The sequence below is a fragment of the Pituophis catenifer genome, unplaced genomic scaffold (genome assembly GCF_029215685.1).
Source record: "Pituophis catenifer annectens isolate HBS135680 unplaced genomic scaffold, rPitCat1.0.hap2 SCAF_2, whole genome shotgun sequence".
Taxonomy (NCBI): domain Eukaryota; kingdom Metazoa; phylum Chordata; class Lepidosauria; order Squamata; family Colubridae; genus Pituophis; species Pituophis catenifer.
Window position 1 is genome coordinate 180,934,669 of NW_027256882.1, and position 21,945 is coordinate 180,956,613.

Here is a 21,945-nt window from a genome sequence, read left to right on the forward strand (position 1 = left end):
ACTTGTTTTTGCACAAACATTTTCCAAATTGGAAGTGCAATTAGACAGCAAATCATATAACAGGATGAATGCCACGTCCCTAGAAGACAGTGGCAGCAGCAGAAACTACCAAGTTTCCCAAAAGGTAATGAATGTTATAGTGGGCAGCAGATCCAGCATATGAAGATCCAGGAGCTTCTTAGAGAGGAAGTTTGGGGAAATCCTCAGAATGGTTAGGGAAAAAATGCATTCGGACCTTTCTTCTCTTTTAGTTTAACAGCCCGAGCGAGCCAATTGCTATGATTTCTCATCTAACGCTGTACTGGGTTTTTTTTTTTTTTTCGAGAGCTAAACTAAATCCACCGATAAGGGAACTCTTCAATGACATCACAAAGTAGGTGGAGCCTTTCCTCCGGGTTTCCCCGGCATGTCTTCTACCAGCTTTTCAGATGGAGGAAGGCGAGCTAAACCTACCGTTTCTTAATCTCTCGCGCTGCCTGACTTCTATCGGGGGACAGCGCTTTGCCGCTTTCTAACTGCTGCAACTGCAAAACTTGAAGAAGACCGCTCGAGCGCCTTCGAGGTGGAGAAATCCCGCCACTCCGGTGAGGTTTGGGAAGGGGAGGCGGGGAAGAGACATTTCATAACCGTGCAGCCTGCGAATACAAACCTTGCGCTATGGGCATCAAGGAAGAATTATGGTAGGGTGTTCAGATGTTTCTGGACCTCTCTTCAAGTTACGCATAAGTATTACTGGGAGAACCGGCTTTGCATCTGCTCGCTGGCTGGAACGGGCCCCCAAGGACAGGGGAACCCATTGGCTGCTCTGGCTTGGTGAATGTTTTCGAAGAGCTGCTTGGATCTCTTTGAACGAAGCTTTTTCTGCCCGTGTATTGACAGAGATAAACCAAAGCTGATCATTGAGGATTATTCATTTAGAGGGGTCAGATCTGGAACACCAGTTGTGTTGCCATGTTTAAACCATAACTGCCTAAGGACTAAAACAACCAGAGAAAAGGGCAGCTATTTTAAGGTTTGTAAATCTTAATATGCTTGGAGGCTTAGGAGAAAAGGAATGGGATTCCACAAAGCCCTTGCTCTTTGCTCAGCAACCTTACTGACATTAACTAAGACAGCCAGGATAGTATTTTTCAGCAAATGAAAATTTGGTTGTTTTCAATAAATAGGCACCTTGTGAGCATTTTTTAAAGCCATAAAATACTGCTGAAAAGACATGAATAGCACTGAATCACTCAGATGTAATATTTGTAATAAAAAAGGAGCAAAACATCACTAACATGAGCTGTAGATATAGAAATAACATAAGGCACAAACTTTTTAGCATTAGGTCACTCACCAAATATTTTTAGTGGTTTCCTTAATCTATAGAATCAAACCCACCAGCTTGCCCCCATGTTAAGGGGAAATAAACATTTTTGTTTGACAATGGCAACAACCTGCAAAATATAATTGTTTTGGAATAGACCTTAATTCTTGGCAAAGCCTACAAAATTCAGTGTTACCAGAAGTGGCAGGTTCAATCACTGGCAATAAGCCACCTCTGTCTACATATTATAAAAGTTTATAAGCAGACCCAGAGCATTTTCCTCACTATTAAATTATTTTAGAGAATTCATACATATTGGGGATCAAGGAAAAGAGCTTCCAAGTCAGGATATTTCCAGATGGATCAAAGTGATAACTCTTTAAGGAATTAAGATCTAATGTGTACAAACAACTGGTCAGGCTCAGTTAGACTGACTAGAGTATAAAATAATTACTTGTTCATTAACAGTGATCTGTTGTATAAATAACAAATTCAAATGGCAGGATAAATGTAATGAAGTGGACACAAGTTCATAGAAGCATATATATATACTTGCTGTTTTGTAAAGTGCAACAGGGCTTGGCAATTAATTATGCCAGAGTGAAAGGATTTGGATATAATTTTTGCAGGTGCTTAAGGATACCAAATAATTGATAGTATTAACCATAAGGGAAAAAAGTATTATCTTATGTGTAGTTGTAAATTGCCCAGGAAAGGTAAGAATAAGTAAACAAAAGTAACACAATTTTCTGAAATGGGAGCTTCAACTAAATTCCTGATAACTTGTGTGCTGATCTTTAAACTCCCTTAATTCCACATCAAAACAGGTATTCTGGTTGTGGATTATATGAGCTAAAGTACTTCATTTCAGGAGGCCAACTGGGCTGAGACAGATTACTGTAGGAAACTATATTATTCCCCCCCATAAATTGAATTTCTTACTAACCCCTCTGCACCAATCTGCAATATAATACTTTCATTGTTTGATGTAGGACACCTTATTGTTCAGGTCCTCTAGTTGCCTACTTTCTCCCTCTGCTTTCCCATGGCAAATAATCTGTAGAGCACACCTAGGAGGGGATGTTGGGTGGAGGCTTTGAGGAAACAGATATTCCCCACTTCAAGCTTAGGAGGCATTTCACTGGGGATGGAGGACAGACGGTAGATAACCCCGGGTAATCCCATAAAGACTCATTGTCATATTCCTGTAGGAGAAGAGCTGTGCTGTTCTATGGTAGTAAAAAATCAGGCATTTGGTAGCAAAAATTGAAATAAATTTTCATTTAAAAATATTAGTTTTTGGGAACCAACTTTATCAATAATTGCAATATTTATAGCAATACTTATAGGGAGAACACTAGATTAGGAAATTCAGATTACAGGAGTGCATAAAACACTTTAAAGACTTGTAATGGCTGCCTTGATTAATTGCTAACCAAATCAATTCAATCCAGTTTTCAAGAGTGCCAAATACAATGAACCATAACTTATCCCAAATGAATTTACAAAACACCCTAGGCAGCCATGTCATTTGCAAAGCACTGACAGAATTGGTGTTGAAGACTAACCAGATTAATACAACAGATTGTATTAAATTTGCATCTTCCTTTTGGTATGAACATATTAAATAACTGGTGGGTACTCTACCACTTAGTTTTCCTGCCACCTAGTTGAAGTTGCTCTATTAAAGGGTACAGAAATGTTCCCCAAATATTAGAATATTAAAGAGAATTAGTGAGCTTGAGCATGATTAGCACAAAATGGTTGTGTTAATTCTTTAATTCTTTATTAGTTCTTACAGATTGTCATATGAAGAGAAGCAGCAGGGTATAACTACTACAGTATTTGTTTTTGTAACTTAAGACTGCCTATAGGTCCTGTTTGAATCTAAAGACATTCATAAAAATATAGATGATGCCAGATACTTTGCTAAATATCAATGGCACATAGAGCATTTGAGGTAGAGTATATATAGCAGAAAGCAACAAATTTACCTTCTTGTAGCAGGATTTTGCACTGCTTTATCCATCATATTGGAATACTGCATCCAATTCTGGTCACTATAATACAAAAGAGATCCTAGAAAGAGTGCAGAAAAGAACAAAGTACAGAGAAGAGCAACAAAGATTATAAGGGATCTGGAGACTAAACCATATGATGAATGGTCTAACAAAGAGAAGGACTAGGGATAATATCATAATGGTATTTCAAAACAACTTTTTAATGAAAATATCCTGAACACATGGTTAGAAATCCAAACGAGCTCATCAGCCCCAAATTCCTGATATGGGGAAACGATTTGACAAATCCATGGTTTATGTCAAGCTACTAATAACCAAGCATGATCCATACTAACCAAAACATATTACTTCTTGCTTATGTTTCAGATAATCAAAGGCTGTGCAGTCTCCTTTCACAAGCAGCCAGATTCAACATTGCCAGAGTATGGAATTTGCCTCACAGATACAGCTAACAAACATCAGCATCTCAAATCATACAGAGACCATGGCCCTTCTATCTCAGTATTCCTCTTCCTCTGATGAGCAGCCCCTTTACAGTGACTACCAGCCTCCATCTCTTGATTTCATCCCTGTGCCCAAGGCTGTGCTTTATATGCTCATGGCTGTTATGGTGATAGTGAGCGTGGCCTATGCTATTGTTGGTCATTTAATCAAGGACCTGGCTCATGACCTAGCAGGTAAGGACAGTGCTGCTGAGGCAACCACTTTAAGATGTACAGCTTTTAAATGCAAGTTCTATTGCAAAAAGCTAAGTTCATTATAACTATATAAACTATAGGTAGTCCTTGACTTACAACTAGAATTGGGATCAGAATTTACTAAGCGATGCAATTATTAATCACAACATGATGATGTGACTACATCAATGGTGGGTTGCTCCCGGTTCGGTCCGTTTCTATAGAACCAGTAGTAAAACCAGTGGGAGGCTCCGCCCACCCGCCACGGCGTCATCATGGGTGATCTGCGCATGCGCAGAAGCTTCTGTGCTCCCACTGCAAACCGGTAGTAAAGGTAAGTGGAACCCACCCCTAGACTACATTGCTTAGTAATGGTGATCCCAGCACTTCCCATTGTTGTTGTTAACCATATTCCACAGTTGATAGCCAAGGACCTCTTCCAATCTAAGCCATTTTGGACTTGGTCCTCCCAACCCTAGATTCTTCCAAGAGACAGCTTCCTTTTCAATTCCATCCAACTCCCCTTTTGGCTACCTTGTAGTCTGCCATTTGGGGCAGCAAGCACCCCCAGAACTACATGGTTCTAGGGCTGTTAGCCATACTATGACTCGGGCTTCTTGGCATGCCATGGCTCTGGGACTGCAAAAAACTGCTGAGCTGCAGATCTGAGACTTCAGCTGCCCCAGCCTGACCCAGCAGAAAGACCCAAAGGGATACAGCTCTGGGATTGCAAGAAGCTCCTGAGTCAGAGTACTATGCAAAACTGCAGCCATTCCAGCTGTCTGAGTGCAGGTCCTCTCATCACCCTACGCTTCACATCCACCTTGTACTCCACAACCCAAAAGACGACTTTTGCTGTCTTCTTGCTCCACATAAGTCCATCTTTCCCAGGTGTTGTGAGGAAACTGCCACACATGATCTGGGGAAGAAAGCCAACAACTGCCTCACAAAGGACCAGGCAGAGCATGTTTGATCAGCTGGAACAAGATGGCGAGGGTGGCAGGGGCCATAGAATGCAGGGAATCAGATGGGTTGGGGAAAGAGGTAGGTAAGGGAACTGAAATTACCTTGTGATATTTCATAAGGGCTGGTAGGCTGCAAAGCACCCAAATTTTGATCAAATGACTGCAGAGGTGCTGCAACAACTGTAACTTTGGGGATTGGTAATAATTCCCTTTGTCCAGCACCACCTTAACTTCCAACAGTTGCTGAACAAATGGCTGTAAATTGAGGATTACTTGTCTTATTTTTGAGTGATGTACTGATTGCTCATCATGGGAAAAGGTGGTATGATGCCAGGCATAGAAGACAACCACAGAATCATAATTAATCTTAATTCTCTACTGGTTTTCTTTCAGTAAATGTTACCTATTATTTCAGGAATATATTTATAGGCCTAAAGAGACATGTACTCTTACAACTGAAATGGTGAGGAGCATAAATTCTGTACTCTTCTCTGCCCTTGTACCATCTCAATATACAAAACCTAAGACAAACCATCTTTTTCTCAGTATGATCAACTGGAATTTAATATCTGAGCTGGAGAATGCTTTAGACATTCTATAAGGCTCTCTTAAGACTTGTTCTCCAAGAATTCTGTGAATTACTGTTTCAACATATAAACAGTTATAGAATTTCCCCCTATATGTAATGCATCATGGGTGAGACTCTTTTCCCCTGATATAATGAAAGGCAAATAGGGAGTAGATCTGTACTCAGAAATACTGCAAAACTAAATGGATGTTCACACCACCTAAATAACCTATAGTAGTGATTGTAAATACTATATTTGGTGCAATTCTAGAATTGTGTTTATTCTATGCTGTTCTTCAATGTATGTCAGTTTTGAATATGATTATAAATCTGTCTATCCTGTGTTTGCATTAATTTGCACTTTCAAATACAAAGAAATATATATTAATATGCTTTTATGGCAAATACACATTAGTAATATTTAAAGCCAGACATTGCATTGCAAAACTTGAAGTCCAAAACAAGGAAATACATTTTCAAGTGTGAAGGGTATCCCCAGCATACCTATCACTTCATACTACTGACATGTAAGAATTGTGGTTTCTTCTCTTGCAGAAGTCGAGGTGCATGAGATATAGGCAAGTTCATGTTATTTCTTAAAAGATTAGCTTCAAATCCCATACTAAGCTATGGGGCCCAGAAAATAAGAAATCGTAAAAATAACACCATAAAAAAACTTATCCCGTCTTAGGGAAGGACTCGATACATGGGTAAAAATACCAAATCCAGTGTAAACATCTAGTTGATTGTGTAATGAACCATAATAATTACTGCAAATTGTGTCATAAAATACTAAAATCTAGAAGAGGCAATTTTCACTGAGTTCAATTTTAATGTGGTCACAACAGATAATATCACACAGGTTTTGGATTTCTGAGGTTTGTAGGTCTAAGTTATTTGAAAAAAAATAACCAATGGCTCATGTGTTTTGCTTTCCTTTCAACACTGGAGGAAATTGATTGTTGATAGTTGCTTCTCTTACAGAATATTTCCAACATTTTCTGGAATTCCTGACCCCTCCCTTCCCCAAAGTCAGGCCTATTCCCTGACCTGGAAAATGTAGCAGAAAATCACTAGAATTCTTCTGTTAAGTGCTACAACACTAAAACTCAGTTCATAACTACCAATGAACTACAATCATTAAACTTTTTACTACTGCAGAGCTAGGAATTTAACTCAATTATACTGACCCCTGCACTTTCAGTTAACTTACATGCTATATTCAAGCATGGGAAATGACTATAATATGGAACTTGTAGAACACAGATTTGCAAGAAATATTTCAATCATAAAAGCCTGAAACTATCACAGAAAGTTACCAACTTTCCTTTATTATAGGAATTTACCGATAGCGTATCAATTACATGGTGTGGCTATGTGTCATTTTTACCACTACTCAATAAAAATTAGGATAAAACAGAGTCTCTGAGGCTGCTTGATATGCTCTCTTCTATTTCTCTTTCTAGACTGCCTGTTGGGGCCACAGCCAGAGGATCCAGACAAGGATGAATCAGAGCCCTCAACTGTTTCAGGTTTCCAGCCTTCATATTTGAGTAGAAATCCCACCTGCACATGTTCCCAGACCCAGGCTGAGGAAGTACATATAACTCTAGAAACAGCTCCGCATATGACATCGGGACTACAAAGATGAAGACAAAATAGTCTTACAGAATAAGGCTATGACAAACAAGGCTCCCAGAACTGTAAGGGAAAGTCTCATCATAGCAAAAAGAGGCAGGTTAAATAGGTGAATAAGCTGCTTTGTTGTAGTGATTCCACCTTTTAACATCAGCCTAGAGACTGCCCTTCTGAATTTTTTTTATGGTCATTAATTGGGATATTTTAGTTCATAAATCAATGGTCACCAATCCTTAGTCAAGCAGCTGCTGCTTTTTTCCATCTCCATTGCTGGTTCACAGATTCCCATTGCACATTAGGATTCTTTCTTTTACTCGTAACTGTTAAAAATAAAAATATTGCCAGAACTTTATTGAAACAATGAAGACAATGAGAGATCAATTTTTTTTTTCATTCCAAAGACCTTGATGGCATGATGGCCCAGTTGCATTACAAGGAAATCAGATAACTGAAACTGCCCTTATTCATTTGAATTACTACATTCCAATTTCATGTTGAGACATATTTAATGTACGCATAAATAGGACTATGACTAGGAGAATCCATTCAATCTTGATCCAAGATGTTGCTAAATGAAGACTAGGTGCCTTCCCTATGGTCTTGTTACTTTCCCTACAGCAGCAAGCAGTGTGGAGTACAGATGTCCAATCTGCTCACTGGCAAAGAGCAGTGGCAATAAATAAGGAGATTTGAAGAGAGCAGCAGGTTTCTTAGCCCTAGGCATCCAAGCGGCAAAGTGGGCTGTCATATACCATCTGCAGATTGACTTTGTGACCAACTAATTCCCGGATATTATTGATGCCATACTTGATCATGGTGGGTCTGGAAGAGAACAGAGAAAAGTCTCACAAAGAATTTGTTGGAAACAATTTAACTATAAGTGCACACTCTTTCAAAACAGCAGACAATCTGAAGCAGTTCCTAACTACTCCCCCTCCCTGCAAAAGACAATAATAATGCACTGAATCACAATGGAAACAAGATAAAGGACAAGTAACACACAGACAGTTAGAAAAGAATTCACAATACAATGTCCACCTATCTCCCCCCACCCACTGGGGATCTATTGTACCCCTAGAATTCAGTCCAGATTGGACTGAAATCCTATGGACCAAGATACTGAACTAATCTAGCCTGATCTAAAAGTACTATCTGATTATGTGTGAACAAAGGAAGTGGATGAATTTTAAAAGTAAAAGGTTTGGTTACCATCTTTCCTATACTAGAGAGATTTAATTGGTTCAAATGTTGACTTTAATGATTTCTTAAATAGGATTTTATTAGACAAATGCTTATATATTGTATCAATATATTGGGTTCTTTGAGGGTGAAGGTTCATTCTCTGAGCTTGTGGGTTGGTTTCTGAATGTTTCATTACCAGGCTAGGTAACATTTTCAGTGGAGTTTAGAGGGATATCAATGTCAGCGTTCTTCTGTTTATAAGAGCTTCAGGGGTGGGTATGTCATGTGAGGGTCTTGTGATGGGTCAGGTGTGAGTCATCAGTGAGAGTCTTGTGATGGTAGGTGAGGGTCATTGGGAGGTGACCTGATGAGGGGTTTGTGTGGGTTGGTTTGAAGGTCAGTGCTATCTCTGGTTGGTTCTGCAGTTGTGTTCTTTTTTGTCTTTTTCCCCCAGAATTACTCTTTAGTTCTCTTAGTGTACAATTTGTCGTTATTAGCTGAGATTGACTTTAACAGTTATTCTTGTATTGTTTAAATAAATCTAAATTAAAAATTGCAAATTGAAGCTTCCCATAGATTAGTTTCATCTGCTAATTATCCTAGAAAGGGATAATATGAGTTATGGGAAGTACTTCGTAGTTTCTCTCACAAATATAAGTAGCCCTTGGCCTTTAGAGACTTCTGGCAGGCCCAGACAGCACAAGGCAGCTTAACTGATTCTCCAAGACACTCACCTTTCTAGAGATAGTCCCCAGGCAATGACAGACACCCCATCAGGCAGGCCCATAGGCAGTAGCATTTCTGGGCGGAAGACTCCTGAATTTCCCACTTCCACCCATTTCTTTAATCCTGAAAGAAAATGGAAATATCTAGAGTTAAGCTGACAAAGTGAGAATGGGGATACACAAAGCCAAGGGTTTCAGGTTACTGAGTAGACCTCAAGCCTGGTTACTGGAATCCATTCAGCACTTTCTGCTGGGATTCTGAGCAATATAGAAATACAGGTTCCTCCCTGACAAAGAGAGGCAGAAAGGAATATGTCAGTACCCATTTAATCTGAAAGACTGAAAATGTGTTCATTGTGTTCTGAAAAGTGTTTTGTTTATAGGGGGATATTTCCTTTAAATATCAAGGACCTCAAAGAGGAACTCCAACAAACAGATGATGACAAAGTATGTTTTTAAAGTGTGTTAACACTTTGTGGAAGTGTCCTCATTTATAGTGCATTTTCAATTTTTTGCAATTATGTGAGTCGTAAAGGAATTATTAATGGCTGAAATAATAATAATAATAATAATAATAATAATAATAATAATAATAATAATAATAATAATAATTTTATTTCTATACCGCCCTTCTCCCGAAGGACTCAGGGCGGTGTACAGCCGATTTAAAACACAGACAAAACAACAATGTAAAATTTAAAATAATTAAATAAATTGGCTCAGATTTAAAACCCCAAAAAATTTAAATACCCCAATTTAAAACTATTGTGTTGATAGTCCGGCCTGGCGGAACAACAGGGTCTTCAGTGCGCAGCGAAACACCCGGAGGTCAGAGATCTTACGAATTTCCGGGGGCAATTCGTTCCACAGGGCTGGGGCTCCCACAGAGAAGGCCCTCCCCCTGGGTGTTGCCAGCCGACATAACTTGGCCGAAGGCACCCTGAGGAGACCCTCTCTGTGGGAGCGAACTGGTCGGTGGGAGGCTATTGGTGGCAGAAGACGGTCTCGGAGGTACCCGGGTCCTATGCCATGGAGCGCTTTAAAGGTGGTAACCAACACCTTGAATCGCACCCGGAAGACCACTGGGAGCCAGTGCAGCTCGCGCAGGAGGGGTGTCACATGGGCACAACGGATTGCGCCCATAACCACCCGTGCGGCCGCATTCTGGACTAGTTGGAGCCTCCGAGTACTCTTCAAGGGGAGCCCCATGTAGAGAGCATTACAATAGTCCAACCGGGAAGTAACAAGGGCATGAGTGACCGTGCGTAGGGAGTCCCGATCCAGAAAGGGCTGCAACTGGCGAATCAGGCGAACCTGATAAAAGGCCCCCCTGGCCACGGCCGTCATATGCTCTTCTAAAGACAGCCGCACGTCCAGGAGGACACCCAGATTGCGAGCCCTCTCCGTGGGGAGCAAAGATTCACCCCCAATAGTCAGCGATGGCACCTGCTGACTATATCAGGGTGCCGGAAGCCACAGCCACTCGGTCTTGGAGGGGTTGAGTCTGAGCCTGTTCCTCCCCATCCAGACCCACACGGCCTCCAGGCAGCGAATCATCACATCAAGGGCATCGTTGGGGTGGTCTGGGGTGGAGATGTACAGCTGAGTATCATCAGCGTACAGATGGCACTTCACCCCAAAACCACGGATGATCTCACCCAGAGGCTTCACATAAATGTTGAACAGGAGGGGCAAGAGGACCGACCCTTGCGGCACTCCCCATGCGAGATGCCTCGAGGTCGACCTCTGCCCCCCTGCCAACACAAACTGCGAGCGGTCAGAGAGGAAGGAGGAGAACCACCGCAAAACGGTGCCCCCTATTCCTAACCCCCTCAACCGCTGCAGCATGATACCATGGTCGATGGTATCAAAAGCCGCTGAGAGATCTAATAGGACTAGGACAGAGGAGCAACCCCTGTCCCGAGCCCTCCAGAGATCATCCACCAACGCGACCAATGCCGTTTCTGTGCTGTACCCCTGCCTGAAGCCCGACTGGTACGGGTCTAGATAGATAGCTTCATCCAGGTGCCGGGGAAGTTGTCGTGCCACCACGCTCTCAACAACCTTCGCCACAAAACGAAGGTTGGAGACTGGACGATAGTTGGCTAATTCAGCCGGGTCCAGGGAAGGCTTCTTGAGGAGGGGTCTCACTACCACCTCTTTCAAGGCGGTAGGAAAGGCACCCTCACTCAGAGAAGCACCTATAATCCCCTGGAGCCAGCCTCGTGTAACCTCCCGGGAGGCAAGTACCAACCGGGAGGGACACGGGTCCAATAAACATGTGGCGGCACTAATCTTACCCAGAACCCTGTCCACATCCTCGGGAGTCACAGGATCAAACTCCTCCCAGATAACATTCTCAAGACCTGCCCCGGTCTCCTCCCATGGACTCATCCAATTGGAGTCCAAGCCATCCCGAATCCGAGCGACTTTATCGTGCAGGAATTGCACAAAATCCTCAGCACGACCCTGGAAGGGATCTTCCCGCACTCCCCCCCCGAAGAAGGGAGTGGGTCACCCTAAACAGGGCGGCTGGGCGGTTCTCTGCAGATGCGATAAGAGCGGAAAAATGGTTAGATTTTGCCGCTTTTATCGCCACTAGGTAGGTCTTGATATAAGACCTCACCTGTGTCCGGTCGGAATCGGATTGACTAGTCCTCCAAATGCTCTCTAGGCGTCTTTTCCGACGCTTCATCTCTCTCAGCTCCTCAGAGAACCAAGGTGCCAATTGAGATCGGCATCGGGTCAGAGGCCGCAAAGGCACGACGCGGTCCAAAGCTCCAGCGGCCGCCCTTTCCCAGGCGGCCACCAGCTCTTCAGTCGAGTCGTGTGTTAGTCTCAGGAAACGGCCCAAGCTCCGTCAGGAACTTTTCGGGGTCCATCAGGCGCCTGGGACGGAACCATCTGGTCGGTTCCGTCTCCCTGCAGCGGGGGAAGGCGGTAGGAAAGTCTAGTTGAAGGAGTGAATGATCTGTCCATGACAAGGGTTTAATATCTAGGTCTCCTCTACCAAGATCATTCAACCACTGACCAGAGATAAAAATCAGGTCCAGAGTGTGTCCCCCTATGTGAGTGGGGCCTTGAACTAACTGGGTCAGGTCCAAGGCCGTCATGGAAGCCATGAACTCCCGAGCCACCTCTGACGACTCACCTGCAGATGGGAGGTTGAAATCCCCCATGACAATAAGTCTGGGGGTATCAACTGCCACCCCGGCAATGACGTCGAGTAGCTCGGGCAGGGTCGCTGCCACGTGGCAGGGAGCCAGGTACGTATCAGCAAACCCATCTGCACCTCACGGCCCCACTTCACACAAAGGGACTCACATCCGGCTATCTGAGGAACAGTGGTCTCCCTCGGACAAAGACTCTCCCTAATGATCACCACCACTCCCCCACCCCTCCCCTGGGCCCTTGGCTGATGAAATGCACGGAAACCTGGCGGGCACATCTCAACGAGGGGGACCCCCCCCTCTTGGCCCAACCAGGTCTCCGTAATACCTGCCAGGTCTGCACCCCCCTCCAAAATAAGATCACAGATGAGGGGGGCCTTATTAACCACCGACCTGGCATTACATAACATCAGCCGCGGACCCTGGGCCTGAGGCTCTACACAACCCAGGACACGAGTCACGCATTGGGGGCCGGAGTGCGCAATCGCTCAGAGACAGCGCGTGCGCACCCCCGACACTGGGGGTGCAGTGAAAAGAGTTGGGATTCTTTCTTAAGACAATAGGCATGCAACTGATGCCTTCTTGACTGAACTGGGAGCAAACATTTTCTACCGGTAAGAAAGTAAGCTGAAAACAGACTCACTGGTATGTCCTCAAGTTACTTTCATTATTACCAGTACTTTGCATGATTGATCTTTACTGCCAAAGGTGTTTTGTAAATCAACTAGGTTATTTGGGAAAAGAGTTTAATTTGAAGAAGGAAGAGCAGTCAGATTCTGCCATAAACAAAACTATGCTTCAACTACACAATTCTTTTGTTTTTATATATCTTTTTTTTTTAAAAAAAAAATCACCTTGATGATAGCTGAAAACCTCCATGCTGGGCTCTGTGTAAGGATTGTAAGCAGGCTTGAAGCGTAGTTGTGTGATTCCTGTTACATAGAAAGAAGAAGCTGGTTTCTGGGAAAAGGAAAAATAACACCTAAAAAGCTCATCGCCTAAACTGCTGCCCTTTATCCTGCACATTGACTTTCCGCCATCTCTTACCCAGTTTGGTGAAGAATTCTTTCAGGACACCCATAAGATCCCCTAGTGTCAAACCATAATCAGCCACCACACCCTCAATCTGGTGGAACTCTGCCAGATGTGTAGCATCCAGTGTCTCATTCCTGAAGACACGATCAATGGAGAAGTATTTGGTTGGTGTGAACTTCTCCTGTAGTAGAAGCAATTATCGTAGCTTGGCATTTTCATTTGATTCAAATACCCAGTTTTATGCTTATCAAGTTCTACCAGCTTTAAACCCATAAATATTTTGTAACAACAGTTTGCAAAGCAAGTATTCTTCAAACTACAAAAGAAAACACCCCTAGTATTTACCTGCTGTGCCAGCCGATAGAGCATCCGGGCACTGACAGCTGTTGTGTGTGTCCGAAGAAGATTCTTCCGAGCCTCCTCCAGTTTCCATTCATATTTGTAACTGAAAGGGAGGAAGGGAATAGATTAACATAAAAATGCAGGAATTGGAGGCAATTCATATGAGTTACATGACTTGAGAAATCAGCATGTAATTTCTCTGCAGAACAAGAAAAAATAGTTGATACACCAGACCTAATGTTTAAAAATTCTGTCGTTTCTATTAGATATTTGGGACTTTTGTCCCTTACACTAGTGTATAGAGTCCTAGTGGCACAGTAGGCAGACTCTGCCCAAAGCCTGGAGTTCAATGCTGATGGGGCTCAAGGTTGACTCAGCCTTCCATCTTTCCAAGGCCAGTAAAATAAGACCCAGATTGCTGGAGACAATATGTAAATAATGCTAGCATTGTAAATCACCCCGAGAGTTGTGTAAAGCGCTATGGGGCGATATATAAATCTAAATGCTATTGCTATACAATAACACTTTTACTCAATATGAACCAGTTCCAAAAGCTGCTAGGATTCCACTACTGAATTCATGTGTCAGTATCAAGTCTCCCATCTTTGCCTTCTCTAATGTCACAGATTTCACAGCAAAGTATCTCCCTTTATGTTCTAGACTCAGTAACAAGAAAAAAGTCCTTCCATGCCAGCTGTTACACTGAACTCTCCACAACAATTATTCATGCTTTTCTACTATATGGTTTGCACAATGTCAGGACAAAGCATGTTAATGAACTCACCCTTGAGAACCGTACCCTCCTTGTGAATGCACCCTCTTTACTCGCTTCAAATAATCCATGGGAAAGTCAATTGCTTCAGCAGGATCTGAAAGAAATGAAACTTGTAGAAAAGTATCCAGACATGCAAAGGCTCCATATGCACTCAAAAAGAGCAAGAAGAGTTTATAGCTGCTGCCTTCATCATTGTCCAGACTCAAGGCAAGAACGTAAAACCATATTGCAGCTATTATTTCCCACAGAAAAATGGGTGCCACATCCTAGAATATTTACAAAAAGCATCTTAAAAAGAATAATTTCTATAGAAGACCCCAACCTTTTGGAACAAAGGATACACCTGGAATTATGTAATAATATGCATTACAACTTCTCAAAATGGTAGTCATACCCATTCACGAAATGATAAAAAGTTAGATTTAGAATATTCAAATTGGGACAAATGTGAATGCTGTATTTATTCAGAGAAGTGGTCTAAGGTGGGAAATGAAATAAAAGCAATGGACTTTTGACATTGTCCAAGGAAAGCGTAATTCTATGGAAGGGAAGGGACAAGGAGAAATTGATGGATGTTTATCTTAACTTCTGACTTGCAGTGTTAACAGCAGACTACACTGTAGGATTGCCGTTAGTTCTTTTCTTATACAACTACATTTCAGTTTTACTCCTTCCTTATGTTGGCAGGTTCCTCACATGGAGCTGTTTGGTTCATATCCATAGCATGCAGACAACATCCTAAATTCTCCAATTATTGCTCAATTTGTAAAAATTCACTTAGAACAATTTAAAATAGCAGCTACACATTTTAGATGGGAACCAAGTGGCCCCTAGATACAAGTGCCTGATCAGATCTCTGTAGGAACTGCATAGGAATCTGCAGTTCCAAATCAGCCTTAAAAGGAGACCAAACTTATATTCTTCACCCTGGTATAACAAGAGATAAAAGTTGTTATATTTTAGAACAATGGAACCAACCCTTCATAAAGAAAGTGTCATGCTGGTCTCGGGCTGGATGCTGCTGTGGTTGAAAGAGGGCATCAAAGTTCCAGAAGGAGCTCTCAATGAAATTATTGGTGGGCATTTCTGTGAAACTGAAGAGAGAAAAAAGGTTTCAATTAAATATTAAGGGAATGGGTCCCATGACTAGCTTATATTTAGCCAAAGTACTCTGCTACTTCTCAGAGGAAATTATTTACACCCAATTAACAAAAATAAATTACTTGGATTTTGCATACAATGTTACTGAATCCCAAAGATGAGTATGTTTGAGTTGACTCTTCTTAAATTCTTCCAGCTAGCTGAGTAGGCATTTTAAAGGCTTCCCGCAGCTATATTTCTCCTGCCTATATATTATTTAGTACATACCCCATTTCAAGGAAGATCTGCCGAAACTGAGTGCGGACCTTCAGCAATGGATGGAGATGGCCACTTTCAGGCATAATGCCCAGTGCCTCAAAATTGTAAGACTTGAATTTCAAATCTCTCCAAGAACCACTGCAAGGATGGGGGAAAACAGGAAAACACGAGAAAGATAATTCATTTAGCAATAGGCTGTGATTTCTTTGAGAACAGCTTCCATTTCAATAATATATCTTCATTAAAAAAATACCACACTCATTTTTTAAACTTCATATAAAGGCAACACAAACACAATTGAAAACAGGGAAGTTAAGAATTTTGCCAGGAAGGGTTTGAAGATATGAATCTATTTTAGCAACCTATCAGCTGTAAGACTGTGATGGGGGAAACTTAATTCTATATAGTGAAGCCAAGAACCAAGGTCCACATGCAGAAATCAAAAGCAAATTCCAGACAGAAATGGCAATTTGTAGGCCCAGATCCAAGCTTAACCAGGACCATACTACAAGAGACATCAGAGTTGCTTACCTGGCAATCATCTCTGGTGTAAGATCTGTTTCTTGTTTAGCAATAGTTGTGCTAAAAGCACTTCCTTTTTTAACCCAATATGTCTTTATGGTCCTAAAATGAAACACAAGTTTTGATGCATCATCTCTTGGAAAGAGGGCAGAATCATTAAAAGTTCTATTGCAATGAGTATTCCATGAGAGCTTTGCAAACTAGAGCAATTCCTTAAATTAATAAATCACATACACACACACAATGTATTCATATGTACTCAGTACAGAAAGCATGAAAGCAAATTGCCTTAAAAATTAATCAAATCAGGACAGAATATATGTGAAACAAAACAAATTGTTGGTGAAAACTCCAGAAGGAATGAATTATCAACACAAGGAGTAGGAATTAATGAGAAAGACAGATCCATTAATCCATTTTCAAATCCACATAGCCAGAGATTTATTCAACCAGTCCCCCTGGCCATGGCTCCTTGTTGGAAAAAATAAGAATGTAAATGAAATAATTAACTGCAGTGTGACTAACTCTTTTCTTACCTAGGAAACATAACCCAAGAAACTTGTATGAAGAGTTTACACAACAAAAGATACATTGAGCATAAGATATTAGAATTGAAACTCACACTTCTGCTAAGAGTTTTCGTTTCTTCAGTTCATTTTTATCTTTTTCTTCTAAACAGTTAGCTTCTCCCTTCTGAACTTGAAGCAGCTTTTCTTTTACAGTGTCCTGAACAGATTCCACCTAGGAGAGAAAAGAAACTCACAATGGATAGAAGCGGAAAGTTCTCACTCTCATCCTGTTTTTTTCTTGGATTCAAAAGTATTAAAGCAATCCTGAATTTACTTAGTTTGTTCTTAAATATGTACTATTTTTGTTCAACTTTGGAGGGTGAGGGAGCAAAAATATAACATGCTACAGAAACAGGGATCCCAGACAGATAGGAATTTTGATTACTCACTGCCTGGAATATCCGAGGGCCATTTTCTGAACTCTTGTCTAGCCGGATCCATTTGTTGGACATTGCTTTGCTGAATCCCACTTTTCCACTTGGCAGCTTCTACAGTAAAACAAGGAAAAGATTATCCCATCAGATCAGAAGCCATACAATCAAATCAGCAAAAAAGGAGTTACTTAAATTTAGATCCATGCTAAATATAGATCCACAGCAGATAACATCAAACAAATAATTTCTCAGTAACAATTTAATACAATAAGTATATAGAAATGAGGATTTTTTTTTACCATGAGTTCACTCTGAAGCAGACCCTCAGAGGGGATGCTATTAAATACTCGGACCTCATGGCTTCCTTCGTGAATAATCTCTTGGCCCTCAGGTGTCAACTCCCACGTTTTGGATGTACGTTGCTCAGCCTCGATCACCTAAAAAGAACATCAGAAATACCTTCCTTGGCAAAAAAAATAGGGAAAAAGCCAAGAGTGCTGAGTTTGATAAAAGAATCATAAGTCTTTGGAGTTCTTAGAAAGTTTTAAAATACCTCAGAACTTCTGCTGACCTGCAGTACCTACTTGGATTGTTGGTGGGAAAAATAACATATTTATACCTAAAGTTTCACAAAACCAAATGGCTAACTTTTATATAAGAAAGCACATCCATGAATTTAGAAGATTCTAGCTTAGTTTTACTCCTTTTCTATCATTTATATGAATTCTTCAAATTTTGCCATATAAAATTCCCACCTGTAAATTGAAGTCCTCTCAGTGAGAATTAGGCAAGAGTTATATGTGGGAATATTTAAGGAGAATCTGAATGCATATATATCAGGGCCAAATTCAATTACTAAGTTTTCTTATTAGCATTTTTAGAATAATCTTCCACTGCAATTTCCTTTTCTGAGCTAATTACTCTTCAATAAGTTTTAATCAAATGTAATTGGGGAACTGGAAATACTTATGATGAGATTAGGACTATCAAATCTAGGCTGCAAATGAGCATTATATGGAAGAGGTTTTTTAAAAAACTTTGCAAGAATCTAGTATCATCTGGTTTTTTTGCAGCTCAGATTTAGTAGTTGCTGGTGGGTAAGGTACAGTGTACCAGTAGTCCTTGACTTACGACTACAATTGAGCCCAAAATTTATGTTGTTAAGTGATATAGATGTTAAGTGAATTTTGCCCCATTTTACGACCTTTCTTGCCACAGTTGTTAATCATTGCAGTTGTTAACTTAATAACATGGCTTCCCCACCAACTTTGCTTGTCAGAAGATCACAAAAGATGATCACATGACCCTGGGATATTGCAAATATAAATAGGACTTAGTTGCCAAGCACCTGAATTTTGATCACATGACCATGGGGATGCTGTGATGATTATAAGTGTGAAAAACAGTTATGTCACTTTTTTCTGTGCTGTTGTAACTTTGAATGGTCACTAAATGGACTGCTGTAAGTTAAGGACTATACCTGTACTATATTTCTTCTTCCCTTGAAGGTCACAACAGAAATTAACAAGGAAAAGGTGAGCAAAATATTGGTTTTACTTTAGAATCTGATGAAATTATAGCAATCTATTTAGCATTGTGTACATGTATAACCATAACATGAACTGTCACAAAGGTGCTTTTTCAGAAGGCAACTGGATATTTTTTTTTTGAAGGTGTTTCATTTCTCCAGTTCTTGTATGAGAAGCGAAACACCTTCAAAGAAAAACAATAAATTCCAGTTGCCTCCTGAATAAGCACCTTTGGGATAATCATGACCTGGATGACTGAGACTCTCCATAGACATAACATGAACTATGAACATAAGCATACATGAAGAGGCGATTGATTTATTCTCCAAAGCACCAGAAGGCAGGACAAGAAATAATGGGTAGAAGCTTGTTAAAGAGAGATCCAACCTGGAAGTACAGAGAAATTCTGTGACAGTGAGAGCAATTAATCAGTGGAAAGCTTGCCTCCTGGAGTTGTTGGGTGCTCCATAACTGAAGGTTTTCAAAAACAGACTAGACAACCATTTGACCGGGACGGCAGAAGGTTGACTAAAAGACTTCCGAGGTACTTTCCAGGCCCTATGATTCCATATTCTATTTCCACCAGAGACCCTTATTTTACTGACTTTCTCTCCCATCATGACATAATACTGCTCCAAAAAACATGGAGTGTCAATGACTTTTAATTAAAAGTATTCCATTCATTTTTGACTAAGACCAGGAGCAAAGCAAAATGTACGGCAGCCTGAGAGTCCTAGTTTCCCCTACCCTATGTGTCATATCAAGACATATGCTACAGCTTTATCAATTCAACCAATAAGGACTATGTTAATGCCATAAAAGCTCTTGTTACCACTTATCAGGTTTATTATCCAATGCTACACCAACAGCTGCATAGGATCTTTTCCAGCAGCAAAGATACTATAAACAACCGCTGGCATGCCAAAAGAAAAAAGAAAAAGAAAGCAAGTCACAAAAAACACAATTCATTCTTGATTTCATTCTGATACTTCAGATATTACAACTTAAGGATTTTTTAAACATGTTCTCCAGTTTAAGTTTGACACTGCCCACTCATTCAAATACATAATGCAATGAGATGCTTCCTCTTAAGCGAGTCAGATTTGCACTAAGATCACCACAGAATCAATTCAAAAAATTAAAAGAACGATATCAATAGTTGTGTTTATAGGACAAAGAGACTTTTTAATTGTGCCAATGTTGGGGGTTTCCATGACACCCAAGACCATAACGATGCAGGCTTGGGTTCACATAAAATGTTAAGACTACAACATGGTGGACTAATTTGGTGAAATAATTAAGACACCAGGCTAGAAACCAGGACACTGAGAGTTCTAGTTCTGTCTTAGGGACGAAACCAGATCCAGTCACTCATTCAAAGCCCAAGGAAGAAAAAATTGGCAAACCACTTCTGAAAATCTTTGCCAAGAAAATTGCAGGGATTTGTCCTGACAATCCCTAGGAGTCGACAAAGGCGTGAAGGCATAAAACAAAAAGTTTGTGGTACAGCGCGCTGTTTTTAAATACAAACACTGGCGGGATCAGCTTTGGGGGCTTTCTGATGTCTCCCCCCTCCCCGCCCCCAACAACTCTTGAGTAGCCTTGGACAGCACAGTCACAAGGATGCAATCTATGAACAATGTCATTGGTCGGCATAGCCTTAGTCTGTCTCTAGCCCATTGGCTGACAGCTGATAGACCCGCCCCTTTCTGCCGCAAGAGGTTTGGCGCCGCATCTAACACTGCGTGGCTCCACTCAGGGGCGTGGCCTGGCGCAGCTCTGCCTTCTTACCTCTCCTAGCGACTGAAGACTCTTCACGACCCCCACCAAGACTTGGTGTTCCAGGCCAAGCGCTGTTGCTGCTTCCAGGCTACAGAGTCCGGCTTCTCCGTCAGCTGTCACTTGCTCCAGCCTCTGTAAGAATAGCTCTGCCGCTGAACCAGGGCCTGTCGTGGCTGCCGCCACGGTGGGAGACATCTTCCCGACCAACTCTAACGAGAACTTCCGGTGGTGACCGGAAGCGGAAGTAATGAGTAGCGCACAATTTTCAAAAACTGGGCTGCGTAGCCTCCCTTTACACAGAATCACCGGCTTTTTTTTCCCACGAAAACCAGCGGGCTGTAGATGCGCGGTCGCTCTAGAATGATTCGCCCACCATATGCTCAGAGCAGGAAGTATTTCAAGAGTTAATGTTTCAAAGATGCTCGTTTCAGTTTTTCCCTTAGCATGGTTGGGCACTCGCCAAGCCAGCTAAATATCCGTACTTAGAAGCTAAATGTACACTGTCTCAGGTAAAGCACAGAGTGCAATATTTCATTGTTGTGCATTAAAAAGTGTTTCGTACAAAAACAGCCACGCAAAACAAAACATTCCTCGCACACGTGAAAGACATACGTTTCCTTTGTTGATTGTCTGCTTCTTTAAAAGCTCTCCTTGCGTTTCCTTGTAAGTCTTGCATCTCTTCTGAAGGCAAGCCTTCAAAACTGGTTAATTGATTTCACTGTCAGGAAGTTTATCCTTAGTTCTAGGTTGCTTCTCTCCTTGATCAGTTTCCATCCATTGTTTTTTGTCTTGCCCTCCAAAGCACCAGAAGGCAGGGCAAGAAGCCATGGATGGAAACTAATCAAGGAGAGAAGCAACCTAGAACTAAGGATAAACTTCCTGACAGGACAATTAACCATTGGAACAACTTGCCTTCAGACATTGTGGGTGTCCATCACTGGAAGTTTTTTTTTTTTATTGAAAAGTTTTTATTTTTTTATAAACATACAATACATAACCAGTGTATCATCTGAATACATCTTTTTTCCTCTTAGTCCTCCAATATTTATCATATCTTAATATTATCATTTCATTTGTTGTAACATTTTCCCCACATTTACTTTTATATTTGTACCTTTATCTATTCAACAATTTTGTCCCAACCCAACCCTTCCCCCCCTCCCCACCCCCCACTTCCCAGAGCAAAAATGGGGTATAACATTTAACAAGCAAAAGCTAAAATATACTAACCTACTACAAGGTTTAAAACTCCCTCACACTTTTTAACTCCTCTTTTACAAATTCATCAACCTCCCTTTTGTAAATTCTCAAAATCAGTTGGGTTAAATTCTTTCTTCCTGAATATAAAAGCCTTTTTCTTGGTATATAATCCAGTAACTTTACCAATATTACAAGCATTAACAAAC

The 21,945-nt window shown here is 41.2% G+C and overlaps 2 protein-coding genes across 2 annotated transcripts; one reads left to right on the top strand and one right to left on the bottom strand.

The window, feature by feature from the left end:
• Positions 1-483: 483 nt before the first annotated feature.
• Positions 484-7,188, top strand: SMIM44 (small integral membrane protein 44). Its single transcript, XM_070938251.1, has 3 exons — positions 484-584; positions 3,694-4,004; positions 7,004-7,188. The coding sequence occupies exons 2-3, from the start codon at positions 3,752-3,754 to the stop codon at positions 7,186-7,188; spliced, it is 438 nt and encodes a 145-aa protein (XP_070794352.1). The 5' UTR covers positions 484-584; positions 3,694-3,751.
• Positions 6,350-20,747, bottom strand: FARSA (phenylalanyl-tRNA synthetase subunit alpha). The gene is made up of 13 exons (XM_070938250.1): positions 20,549-20,747; positions 17,528-17,665; positions 17,244-17,342; positions 16,908-17,026; positions 16,295-16,387; positions 15,773-15,901; positions 15,383-15,498; positions 14,414-14,498; positions 13,633-13,732; positions 13,300-13,468; positions 13,107-13,184; positions 9,092-9,206; positions 6,350-7,997 (listed from the first exon to the last, which is right to left on the bottom strand). Exons 1-13 carry the CDS (start codon positions 20,732-20,734, stop codon positions 7,892-7,894), a joined length of 1,533 nt encoding a protein of 510 aa, XP_070794351.1. The 5' UTR covers positions 20,735-20,747; the 3' UTR covers positions 6,350-7,891.
• Between the last annotated feature and the right edge of the window lie 1,198 nt (positions 20,748-21,945).